The sequence below is a fragment of the Ptychodera flava genome, chromosome 15 (genome assembly GCF_041260155.1).
Source record: "Ptychodera flava strain L36383 chromosome 15, AS_Pfla_20210202, whole genome shotgun sequence".
Classification (NCBI taxonomy): Eukaryota; Metazoa; Hemichordata; class Enteropneusta; family Ptychoderidae; genus Ptychodera; species Ptychodera flava.
In genome coordinates, this window is record NC_091942.1 from 39,794,757 (window position 1) to 39,808,331 (window position 13,575).

Here is a 13,575-nt window from a genome sequence, read left to right on the forward strand (position 1 = left end):
TTAACAGACGCTGCTCAAACCATAGACAGTAGAGGGGAGGAAGACCATCAGTAGAGGGGAGGAAGACCGTCTATGGTCAAACTAAGGGGGCTAGCTGCCTTTCTGCTATGCATATCATGTTGCTAAAGTTTACCTTCAGTACCTTAAGTTTTAGACCTTAATTACTTTTGTCATTCTTGTTTTTCTGGTTTAAATATTTCTTGTTGTTTTTCTGGTTGTACTGTGCAGAAATCATTGTCATAACATCAACGTAGAATTTTCCTGCTCTGAACAGATAACACATTTATTGTTGATCTTTGGTACCCATACTGGTATGTACCAATTCTGATCAAATTTGAGCGACACCGTATATATGCGGTATTTTTTAAAATCTACTTTTTCTGCATAAAATATTTATAAACTGAAAGATGTAAGCTGATTGTTGCTGTGAGCAAAAAGAAACTAGCTTAAGTTAACTTGTCATGTTTCTCATTCTCTGTTCTACTCTGATTACAGACATTAATGAGTGTTTGAGTAACCCATGTCAGAATGGTGGGTCATGTACCAACTTGCAGAATGCATACACGTGTCAATGTCCAGCCGGCTGGACTGGTACAAACTGTGAAATAGGTAAGCAAAAACCTTAATATGTTATAGCTTAGATAGTAAATAATATAAGGTTATTCCCAAAATACTGGGATTTATGTCCGAGTACATCGTGCAGCGGAGGTATTGTCTGAGACGCATAGCATCAAGGACAATACCATACGATGTACGATGTACTCGGACATACCGGTAAATCCCGGTATTTTGGGAATAACCTTATTGTTATACACCTTTTAAGTCCAACTTTACCAAAAAAAAGTCGATATTAAGGTGTCATTTGGATGCTCGTCGTGCACTGTACTAAGCAATCGCGAGCAGACTTGGAACTCGTTGAGCACATCCGCTAAGCGCGCAGAACGAAATTTCAACCCGCGCTGCACAGTGCACATGGTAGAAATTGTACGTCAGCAGCATAATTTCACTTGACTTAACAGGTTTTGGACTGACCACGATTTTATTTGGGAAGTACTGAATGCTAAGAAGTATATGTTTTTGTAGCTACTATAGACTATAGTCTATAGAAGCTATTGGGATGGGTATCCGTCCGGCGTCCGGCGTCAGTCTGTATGTATGTATGTATGTATGTCCGTTTGTGAGGCGTCCGTCCACTCAAATATCTTGAGAACCGCAGTACTTACTGATTTGATATTTGTTGTGTAGATGAAAAATATGATTTTGAGAAACTATTTTTTTTAATTTTTCGATATTGTTGAAAATAGGCAAATTAATGCCAAAAAAGGTGTTTTTGGTAAAAAATCTTCTTCTTCATAACCGCTGGTCAGACAGCTTTGTTATTTGGTATACAGGTCCCTAGGGGTAACCCAACTTAGATTTGTTCAAATTGTGATGAAATATGCAAATGTATATTTTTAAGGAATTTTTTGTCATTTTGGTCAAAATTTGACTTACATTGTATGTAATTCTTGACTGTACTGTATAAACCCTATCAATTCACCCAGAAAAAAATAATCAATATGATTTTAAATAATTGAATTAATTAGGAAATCATCAAAGCCAAAATAATTTTAGTGTAGAATATCAGAACGTTCAACTTTTTTTGATAGTTCATAGTGAAATGTTACCATCTTGGAGGATTAAAACATGTAAAGGCAACTTTCCTGAATCCCAACTTTGACATATTCTGAACCGTCATTTATTGTGCCCTGTATGTTATCTAAAAGAAATTGCTCAAAATAGTCAATAGAGATAGAGAAAGAGATAGAGAAAGTTCTAATTTCCATTTATGGTTGACTTGGTAAGGATAAACTAAAATTACTTTTTGAGGAAAAAAATAGAGTGGTCAATTAAAAGAGTGGTCAAAGTGATAGGGTTTTTATGGTAAAGCTGGGCTGTAAGATTCCTCATGTGCTATTTATAGCAATTATGCAATCTGTGTAAACAGTGCAATGAAAGTTACATGATTCCTTATAATGCTTTTGATGACCTTGAACTTCTTAAGTTTCAAACTTTTGTCTTTTCAGTGTGCTTTCTCTGAGTATGTACAGTCTCAACTTATTCAACAGAAAAAAATACAATGTTAATCAAAGCCTCCACCTTCTTCATCAATACATGTGTCACAAAAGGTTATTCTACATAACACAGCAGAGCTCTGTCAACTGTTGAGTTGCTTGTTCTTTCAAAACCGCTGGTCAGACAGCTTTAATATTTGGTGTACAAGTCCCTAGGATGACCTAAGTGAGATAATTTCATACAGTCAGGAAATACTTAATTTTGTATCCATGTCTATAGTAGCTTCAGGGACTTTGGCCCTATGTTTGTAAATAATGTAAAATTTTTTCTTCTTTTCCTCCGTGTTGACGTAAAGGTGTTTTGAGGTCAAAGATCAAATAGTGTCCAGTGACACCTAAAGTTATTGTACTCCACGTCAAAGTTCGAGAAATCGGCGTCTTCTGATACCGAAACTTACTGTATGACAAAACTCCATACATTAAAGACGCAGATGTATAATAATAGCTACAATTTCTGAAATGTTTAGTTGACCTTCTGAATGTGAAGGTGGACTGAGTGAGTACTCACATGCTGGCTCTAAAATAATTTTATCATGGCTCAATTGATCTTTATTGTTTATTGAGATCATATGTTCATCAGTTAGCTACATCAGTCATCTTTGCTTGTGAATAACTACTTTTCACTGACTTGACAACATCAAAAGAATAAATTGCATCCAGTCACAAAATACAAGAAATGACTTTTAAGAAATGTTCCACAACCTTTTTCTGTAGTTCTTGGTTTTCTAATTTTTTTCAGGAATAAATGAATGTACCAGTGATCCTTGTCAGAATGGCGGTATATGTATCAATGCAGACAATAAGTATACATGTGAATGTCCAGCCGGTTTTGAAGGATACAACTGTGAAATCGGTAAATTTACAATTTCAATGGTTTCATCATTGTGTATGTTTTTGTGTTAGTTATGATCTTGTGCTTTCTACTCAGTGTTCATCAAAAAAATATGTAGATTAGCTCTTGTCTATGATATGGTAAAGAAAAACAACATGAATTCACATCATTGTCAAGAAAGTTAAGTCAATTATGCAAACTATGATTAAGATATCAAGTTCTGTGTCAAAGACATCTGCAATTTTGTATTTTGGGGGCAAATTTTGCCAGTTTTGGGCAATTGTTTCTCAAAACACCACTCGTCTGATGCCTTTGGTATTTGGTAATCTGGTTGCTGGGAATTATCATAATATTATACATTCAAATTATGATGAAATGTGCAATTTTGTATTTTAGGGGCAATTCTTGCCATTTTTGGTAAAACAAAATTGTTTCTCAAAAACTACTCATCTTACAGCTTTGATATCTTAGTGTGAGATGTACAAAGTATGATGAAATCTTCACTTGTGTGTTTTTGCTGATATTTTTGCATTTTTGTTCAGGCTGTACGGGAGTGAGCTGTATAAGATTTAATCCTCTTCATCGACACATGTCACAAGTAATTATTCTCTATAAAGGGGAATTGTACTGGCCGCTAGCTTACTTGTGTTTTTGTGCAATTTTTAGCTTCCATATGGCCATACATGTATGTGCCAGAACAAGCCATTCTTATAGGTTGGAAAAATTGCCTGTCTGTCTGTCTGTCTATATGTATGTATGTTTGTATGTCCATATGTATGTATGTATGTATGTATGTATGTATGTATGTATGTATGTATGTATGTATGTATTTTTGTCTGTAGTATGTCTGTATGTATGTCTATATGTCTCTCTGTATGTATGTATGTTTGTATGTATGTATGTATGTATGTATGGATGTATGTTATGTATGTATGTATGTAATACAGTGGTGAATGAAAAGTGACCAATGCGGGACTCGAACCCACGCCCCCCCCTACACACACACACGCCCCACCCCTCACCCCCACCCCCCGTATACATTACGGATGCTCTACCAACTGAGCTGATGGATCAGTCGGCTCAATGTGGGCAGTCCTGTCTCTTAGATGGGGCTTTTCATTCTGTTGTGCGTGGATGGTGAGTACGACAGCTAAACTCATCACCTAACCTTTCAACCTAGGGATCCCGCGGGATTCTACAGGGTCTCGCACACAAGTCACCAACTTAGGAATCAGTTATTGGTAATGAGGATCAATCTTATGAATGATGCAAAGCTAGAGAAGGGTAAATTTGAAATGACTCACCATACGAATTTATTATTATATATTCATTATTAATATATTATTTCTGAATTATTTAACTTCCTTCCACACTGAACTATAGCTTAGAATTTTTCTGATTTATATATTTAATCATCTTTTGGGTTCTTTGGGTCCATATCCATCTCATACTGCTGCATCATCAACTATTTGCCAACAACTCCATGCCAACAACCAATTATCTGACTTGGCCACACATTGGAGAAGCTATAGTGTCATTGATGGTATTGTTTCAGCTGTTCAGCCACTGTCCATCAATCATTAACTTCTAAATTCTATATTGGCAGTTCTTTTGGCTAATCAGGACCACATACTACATATTACACACATAAAGCCTTGAAATAAAGTCTGGTTGCCAAAATTGTACATTTGGCTCTTTGCCTTCATGGCTTTTTTATTTCTATCAAAAATTGCTTTAAACCTGACAGACAGGTGTATGATTATGGCTGTTGCATATTAATTATTATGTTTCACAGTGAAGACTGTTTCACAAACAATAATGCAATGAACTTTTTTTTTCTCTGTTCAGAAATTGATGAGTGCGTCAGCAACCCTTGCTCTGGCACAGCTACCTGTGTAAATCTTATCAACATGTTCCAGTGTTTGTGTCCAGCTGGATGGACTGGAGTCAGGTGTGAAACAGGTATGTCAATGAAAATACAGCCAGCATTAACTATTTGGACTTGCAATAACTGACCATATGCACTCTTTAAAATGTCCTTTGAGTTTGGTTCAGTGCAATTGTTTATGTTGCATTTATTGTTGGTTCAACCTCCAGTCTAGGACTATGCTTTGTTAGGCATACATAGGTACTTACAATTTACAAAGATATACATGCAATGATAAAAGTAATCGGTTGTTCTGATAGTTAAAGTGGCCATTAAAGTGGCCCTCATCATGTAAATAAAAGGAATAACCACAGCCAATTATATCCTTGAATTTTCAATTGTAATAAGCTTTTAAGTCCCCACGAACACCGTCTGGGGGACTTACTGGTTTGGTCATGTCAATGTGTGCGTGCGTCCATGAGTGCATGTGTGCATGCGTGTGTTACATTATTTTTTATTTTGGAAACCCTCTGTTGATACTCAACGAATTGTACACAAATCAACCATGTCATATTCCGATGACGACAGCCATACGCCTAAAATAATGTATCATCACTGAAATATGCTACTTTCTCTTGTGCAAGTCGTAGCATCTCTGCTACCATGTCGTTTGCCTTGATTGACACGATGTTGTTCCCACGAGACTGTGCTACTTTTACAAGCAAGGGTGATTGCAAAATGGTCAATTTAGGCTCAGAGTTAGGGGGAAGGGAAAAAGGCGCCCAACGCATGGCATCCACAAAAAATTAAGTAGCTCTTATGTTATGACTTATGAAATTTTATCCTGAGCTAGTTTACACCACGAATTTCACAGTCGTCAAATTTCCTTTTCCAAAACAAGTTTTACATGGTCGACACTCCAAAATAGCTTAAAGTAAAACCATCCACAAAGAAACTGCAAATGACAACTGAATTCGAATGAAATAAGATGCCACCATCAACAAGGCTCTAGTTATATAAGATCGTATGAATCCTCAATACTTTGACATTTCTAGACATTTTTTGTATTCTTATATCTTGCCACAAGGTCAGCAAATCACCTAGCACCGTGGCCAAATCCCCAACAAATCGAATGCGACAATCTAGCAATAGATAAATCTATTGGACTTAAAACCAATTACACATTATCAAAGGGAAACAGTTGTTGGAACTGCGCCTGTGCGAGTTTCTTGTTTACAAACAATGTATTTGGTGCACAATCTCTAGGTGCACCTCATCATAGCTGCAACATTTAAATTATACGATGTAGATTATGACAGATGTGTTTTACCTTTCATCAATCACCATCGTACCTTGGAAACAGTGTTTACATTGTACGTATGGGTCCCATACGACCTTTGAGCGCAGCTCCGACGACTATATCCCTTTAAATGACATGTCTGGATCAAATGATATACGTATTCATCCAGTTAAAACAAGATAATTGAAATAATCATTTGGCCCTACTGTGCACAATGAAAAAAGATGGCGTGAAACAAGTTTGTGAAAGTGTGTCTTTTAGATGCACTTAAGAAACTTAAGGAAAATGACTTTTTATCAATAAACTTAACAAGTCCTTCAAAACATATTGTTTGACCGCAAAATGTCACAGATTATTTACCAGTAATTAAAATGAGTGCCAGAGGCAATGCGCACAATGGTAATCAGCAAAGAACAATTGACACTGTCATGTCTCAATCTATTTCAGATATTGATGAGTGTGCCAGTAATCCATGTGTAAATGGTGCCATTTGCATAAATGGGCAAAATCAGTACACATGTGTTTGTCTGCCTGGATGGGCTGGCATTAATTGTGATATAGGTAAGTAGATTCCTTTCCATCATTGAAAACATCCCACTCATATTTAAACTTCTGTCTTCACAATTTAACATAGCGGTCATACGAGAAAACATATAACATCGAGAACAAAGCCAAATTTACATAATTACATCAAAAAGAAGCAGTGGTAGACAGGATATCAGACTCACCATGCATCAAAGGACAGAGAGTGAGTAGGTAGGATATCAGACTCACCATGCATCAAAGGACAGAGAGTGAGTAGGTAGGATATCAGACTCACCATGCATCAAAGGATGGTGAGTGAGTAGGTAGGATATCGGACTCACCATGCATCAAAGGACAGAGAGTGAGTAGGTAGGATATCAGATTCACCATGCATCAAAATATATATTAAATAATTTATATAATTTTAATTTTCCTAGATATTGATGAGTGTGCCAGCTTGCCATGTCAGAATGGAGCTACGTGTATAAACGGGTTCAATGAGTATACATGTGTTTGCAGACTGGGCTACTCTGGAACAAACTGTGAAACAGGTAAAGCGATGCTCCACTTTTACCTCGTAAAATGTTCTGTCTTTCTCATGTATGTGAGGTATCAATGAGAGACTCTTAAACATTGTTGACCAACTACTCCATAACTTAAAGACAATGCTGAACTAGCTTTATATACTTAGCAGTGTTGTCAAGTGGCAAATGAATCAAGTCATATATTCACTCCAATTATATCCTATCATACAGTGAAAGTATAACAACATCTACTCCTCAGACAACGAGATGACCATGGATGATTCTCTCTCTCTCTCTCTCTCTCTCTCTCTCTTCTCTCTCTCTCTCTCTCTCTCTCTCTCTCTTCTCTCTCTCCTCTCTCTATAAATATATATATATATATATATTATATATATATATATATATATATATATAATATATATATATATATATATATATATATATATATATTTGTACAATTTTGTACAAAAATTACTATTAAAAGGCTTTTACTCTAGATTAACACTCAACGGTCACTATTATTGTCTTTTTCATCAATTTCGATTTTTTTTTTCTCATCTTGAATCAATTGCTTGTATTCCCTGCAGAAATTAATGAATGTTCAAGTAATCCATGTCAGAATAATGGTGTATGTTACAATGATGTAAATCAGTATACATGCCAATGTACACCTGGCTGGACTGGCTACAATTGTGAAATCGGTAGGTACTTGAAATCCAAGCAGTCTGTATTCTACAGTTTTATTTCATTGCTACAAATTATAGTTGTGCATGTTTTGTGTATTTTTGTGGCTGGGTCTTCGCTTAATACGCCAATTCTGTTGGCTCACCTACACTAGATATTTCCTCAGTGGATCATAGAGTATGTTTGACAATATGTCTTCCATTGTATGCTTATAGATGTGAATGAATGTTCCAGCAACCCATGCCAAAATGGAGCTTTGTGTAATAACCTTGCAAATATGTACACATGTGACTGTACCCCAGGCTGGACTGGATACAACTGTGACACTGGTAAGCACAACATTGAGCGTCATTTCTTTCCTCAAAAATAGTTTTTATGTACAATGTAAAATATTATGTAGTATTATTTTGTCATATATTTAATGGCTTTTCCTGCTAAATCTGGCTAATGCCATGCTGAAGTTTTTTGCCATGTAGAACAGGAAATTTACCCTTGTTCAATATACAAGTTGTACATTTTGGTTTATGTTATTCTTCTCATCTCTCACTTTATGAATATTTAAACACACGTGAATGATAACTTTTGATTAACATATAACCATATAAGGTACATCAAATTTGCTATGATATTTGCTCTTTCTCATCATTCAATATTGCACAAATCAGTTACATGAGTGGAATTTTTTTTTGATCTTTACAGACATCAATGAATGTGAAAGCAATCCATGTGAGAATGGAGGACGATGTGATGATGGTTTGAATGGCTATACATGTAGCTGTAGACCTGGCTGGCAGGGAGTGCATTGCTCTCTTGGTCAGTACCATAATTACCTTATTTGCTGAATAATACCTCTTTGTAACATTTTGTGACTTATTCAGTTGTGTACTTTTCCGAATATTTGTGATTGTCATCACATTCACCATGAGATTTTACATCTGTTTGCTGTGTGTTTTATGAGATGTTCATGATCCACAACATGTGAGATAGGGCTCCCAGTTCAATCATCAACAAAAGAAACATTACCGCCTTGTAAATTACAATATAATTCTATTGACAAATCCTTAAAAAATCATTCTAATGTCTTTACTTTCTTTGTTCTGAATACATGAATCTCGAAGGTTTTTGTCCTTTCCTATTTCTATTTAAATATGACAATTTTACAGTTGTACTTGATTTTTCTTACTTTGCTGGTAGACATTGATGAGTGTTCCAGTAATCCATGCAAAAATGGTGCCGATTGCGTGAATTTGGAAAACAGCTACCAGTGTAATTGTCCCATTGGATACAACGGTGTTAACTGTGAATACGGTGAGAGTTTACCAAGAATTTGTGTAAATATGCCGAGAAGAAAGATAAAAGTTTGTTTTATGTCAAACTTTTTCAAGAATAGTTTCACACCTTGCAATAACGTATCACTTACATAGTTTAGAACTTGGAAACCACGTCATGTGTCTTTATGAATTAAACCTTTCTCATTGCAATTGATGTTTTTGTGTATTTTTGAAAATAGTCTGTAGATTTCATTATGTATGTTAATTTGTGTGATGTTTTATTTTTCTACTCCAGAAATTGATGAATGTTCCAGCAGACCATGTTTAAATGGTGGTATTTGCTATGATGAGCTGAATGGCTACAGTTGTCTTTGTGTAGCAGGTTTTACTGGAGTCCACTGTGAGCTGGGTATGGATTGTTACATTTCAATATCTTCCTGCCAAATTTCATATTCCATTTGCATACTACAATGAGATAAATACCCTTTCAGCAATTCTAGCATTCTCTGTTAATTTGTCCAATTCAATGGTCATCTTTAGGTAATGTTTGGCCAATTCAGTGGTCATCCAATGTGTAATATATTCAATCTTGTTACCTGTGATGCAAACTGTTGGTTTGGATAGATTCCCAATGCAAGGGTTCACTCTTGCCAAGCCTTAAACTGAAAGTGAACCAAAAATGAAGACATTTGTGTTACTTACAGATGTAGAAAACATACATTATGTGTTTACCACTAATAAAAAATTGTCAACAAAAAAGCTTTAGCAACTCAGCATATCAAAGTAATATTGCATCGGAAAATTTTTCCTTATATTAAATGTAAATATTGTGACTTTATGTTTCTCAGAATTGTTAGAATGCAGCCCCAATCCTTGCCTGAATGGTGGTACCTGCGTTGAAGGCATTGATGGCTATACTTGTAGCTGTGTTCTTGGTTGGATTGGTTACACTTGTGAAACCAATGTTGATGAATGTTTTAGCTCACCATGTTTAAATGGTGGCATTTGTTTCGATGGGGTTAATGGATATGTGTGTACGTGTAAACCTGGTTATGAAGGCACAAACTGCGGAGTTGGTAAGTTGAACCGTTATTTGTCAATTATGATGTATGCAACAGGGCACTGCTGCCAATGCTGAGATAAACAACATGTAACAACCATTAGTTTGAATTTTGAAAAGACAGTGATCACTATACAAATGCATGCGTTGGCGCACAGATATTTTCAAAAAATAGACAGACCTACGGACTTTATATCTCTGTGAGATGGTTTGCCGATTTGGGTACCTCAGAAACTTTTGTCCGATCTCGTACTGACCAACAAAATAAATTAGAATGAGTACGAAAAAGATCAGCAAGCAAATGAAAACACTTGCATTTTTTCTACGACATTCCCCTTTGACTTATAGTAGCTGGTTTACATGTTTCGTAGCAAATTATCAGAGACTGTTGTGTTAAACACGAAGTCATTCATGGAAAAAACCTCTGTAAATGGACATAAAGATTTAAAACACAATTTAAGTGATCAGTCAACAATTGACGAAATTTCACAATTTGTGATCATACCTACCACTGTTGCTCTTCAACGTCAATATCCTAATTTTATTTCCCATGTCTAAGTATGTCTTCTTCAAAAAGTCTCTTCAATAATCACAGAACAACCTGCTGAATGGGAAGACGATACATTTTCACTTTGAAAATCCATTTGATTTGCACATCATTATTCTAACATGCGACAGTTACTACTGTTAAAATTTGAGTAAGTGTTCAGCTTTCCGACGTGCCAGGTTGGAAAGAACGCGGTCACCATCTGGGCCCGTGGAGGAACGTCTCCTTTTGCATACATAAATAGCAACATTGTTGTCACATTTGCGCTGTATGCATAATGTACCATAGTGTATTGTAACAAAGATTTCGGGTAAACAAAAGAATGACGGGTGAAAAGCCTGATGAATCACTTCGACTTTGAAACTTTTTGTCCAAAATGTAGGCAGTTGAATTATAAAGGTGAAAAATCCAAGGCTACACAAAAGTCGAAATAATAGGGGTAAAAATAATTACTTTTCCTCGAAAAAGTAGGTGGTCGAATTATTCAGTCCAGTAATGTCCATATAGAGGATACTATGATTGACCAATCAGCGAACCTGCCGTCACCAACATCATGAATAATTAACCATGCAAACCTTGTCTCATAGATTGCAACAAGTTCTGAACTTTTCAGCTAGATCTCCCCTTCTATTTTTAGCACTAGGTAGTTTTTAGATGTAGACGTTACGCACAATGTTCAGTACGGTCGAGATGGTGACCGACACAAGTGGTTAGTACATCGAAAATTACCTCTTTGCATGATTTCCTGGCCAGGTACCGCTCGTAGAAATCAGGATTTGACCATTGCAAATCTACAGTAAGTTATTTGTCGCCAAATATCGCGCGGCCGATTTTTGGTCAGATTTCAAGTTAACTTTGCCATCTGTAGTATGGACAATGTCTCAAGCTTTGCAAAGATGGGTCAACTGTTCTTGTCCGTCATCGGAGCACGATGGAGCATGATTTTTTCCATTACCATGCATTTCCCGGTACGATTGACCCTTCGCTCAGAAAAACGTGCGCCAGATCCATTGCCGAGAAGTTAACCAAAAGCTGGAAAAGAGAACAAAAAAGCGCCCAATAACTCTTTGTCGAACATGGTCAAGGGTAAAGAAATTCAGGAAACTATTCCTGAAGAAATCCTTACAAATTTAACACAGAAGAACGTCGCAAATCAACTTGTGCTGGACACTTTTGGGTAGCTAACAGTCTCACTCGCTCAGCGATGTCAGCATAACATTTCAAAGCAAACCAACATAACCTTTAACCCTCATTACATATACAGTACATGATTGGTTCTTGCATGAACCTCATTACATATACGGTACGCCATTGGCTCTTCCCAACTATCCTCTATATGGACATTACCCGAACTGTTATTAGAGCAGTCGAATTGTTAGAGTGATTACGGGTAGTTAATTTTAGCTACCTTTAGCCTTTCACTTCGACAACCTTTGTATTTACATTCATTTCACATGTATTGCAATATTATAAATTTGAAAGTTGAAGTGAATAAAGATTCCGATTCAAACTTTGTGCTAAATTATTGAATGAAAGAGTCTTTACTTGAGATATATTTATATGTATGCAATTTACTAAACATGGAAAGAGTGTGTACCAGCTGTGTTCAAACAGTGATCAAGTTAGGTTGCCTTGTCTTCGGTCCCATCACTCATCTGCTCTCTAGCATTGCTGCTTTCATATTGTCATCTGCTGAAAATGCTTTACAATCCACTTTCAATATGTATTATTTTTGTGGTTTTTCAGACATCAATGAGTGTGCAAATTATCCCTGTATGAATGGTGCTACATGCATTGACCAAATCAACTCATACCAATGTAACTGTCGGGCAGGCTGGACTGGCTATCGCTGTGAAACAGGTGAGTTTAGTTGTCCACATTCAGATTTCAAGTTATTCAGAAGTTTCCTCCACAAATATCTCACACACATAGTAACAAATAACATACAGTGATTCTTGATATGACTGCTATGTTCTTTACAAAGTAAAATGTCTAACTGAATTACTTGTCCAGTAATAATTTTTTTTATTTCATACAGATGTCAATGAATGCAGTAGCAATCCATGCATGAACGGTGGAATTTGTTACAATTTAGAAAACCAATATGAATGCAGATGTCCAACTGGATGGACCGGAAACAACTGTGAAACTGGTAATAAAATATACAAATCCTTGCTGTGTCACATGTTTAGATTTTTTTTTCATTTTAGGGGGCCTGAAAATCAACATAGTCATAGGACAACAATAGAAATATGATGAAAACTGACAAAACCTCTGATGAAAAAAGTAATCAGCAGTTTAATTTATTGATAATTTGATTGTTGTGATGTTATAGCAGATGATACAATACCGTGCATTAAGAGACTGTTGCAGGGGTGATTTTACAAGGTTGACAGACTGTCACAGGATGATTTGACTAGGTTGACAGACTGTCACAGGATGATTTGACCAAGTTGATAGACTGTCACAGGATGATTTGACCAAGTTGACAGACTGTCACAGGATGATTTGACTAGGTTGACAGACTGTCACAGGATGATTTGACCAAGTTGACAGACTGTCACAGGATGATTTGACTAGGTTGACAGACTGTCACAGGATGATTTGACTAGGTTGACAGACTGTCACAGGATGATTTGACTAGGTTGACAGACTGTCACAGGATGATTTGACTAGGTTGACAGACTATCACAGGATGATTTGACCAAGTTGACAGACTGTCACAGGATGATTTGACTAGGTTGACAGACTGTCACAGGATGATTTGACTAGGTTGACAGACTGTCACAGGATGATTTGACCAAGTTGACAGACTGTCACAGGATGATTTGACTAGGTTGACAGACTGTCA

The 13,575-nt window shown here is 36.3% G+C and overlaps 1 protein-coding gene across 2 annotated transcripts in view; it reads left to right on the forward strand.

Annotated features, from left to right (window-relative positions):
- The window catches only part of LOC139152169 (neurogenic locus notch homolog protein 1-like), an 86,335-nt gene that overhangs the window by 52,357 nt on the left and 20,403 nt on the right, over nucleotides 1–13,575 (forward strand). For both annotated transcript variants that reach the window (XM_070725290.1, XM_070725289.1), the window contains exons 34-46: nucleotides 496–609; nucleotides 2,854–2,967; nucleotides 4,795–4,908; nucleotides 6,561–6,674; nucleotides 7,076–7,189; nucleotides 7,750–7,863; nucleotides 8,062–8,175; nucleotides 8,546–8,659; nucleotides 9,041–9,154; nucleotides 9,413–9,526; nucleotides 9,966–10,193; nucleotides 12,471–12,584; nucleotides 12,763–12,876. In XM_070725290.1, coding sequence (XP_070581391.1) covers nucleotides 496–609; nucleotides 2,854–2,967; nucleotides 4,795–4,908; nucleotides 6,561–6,674; nucleotides 7,076–7,189; nucleotides 7,750–7,863; nucleotides 8,062–8,175; nucleotides 8,546–8,659; nucleotides 9,041–9,154; nucleotides 9,413–9,526; nucleotides 9,966–10,193; nucleotides 12,471–12,584; nucleotides 12,763–12,876 — 1,596 coding nt within the window. The remainder of the gene's footprint in view (nucleotides 1–495; nucleotides 610–2,853; nucleotides 2,968–4,794; nucleotides 4,909–6,560; nucleotides 6,675–7,075; nucleotides 7,190–7,749; nucleotides 7,864–8,061; nucleotides 8,176–8,545; nucleotides 8,660–9,040; nucleotides 9,155–9,412; nucleotides 9,527–9,965; nucleotides 10,194–12,470; nucleotides 12,585–12,762; nucleotides 12,877–13,575) is intronic.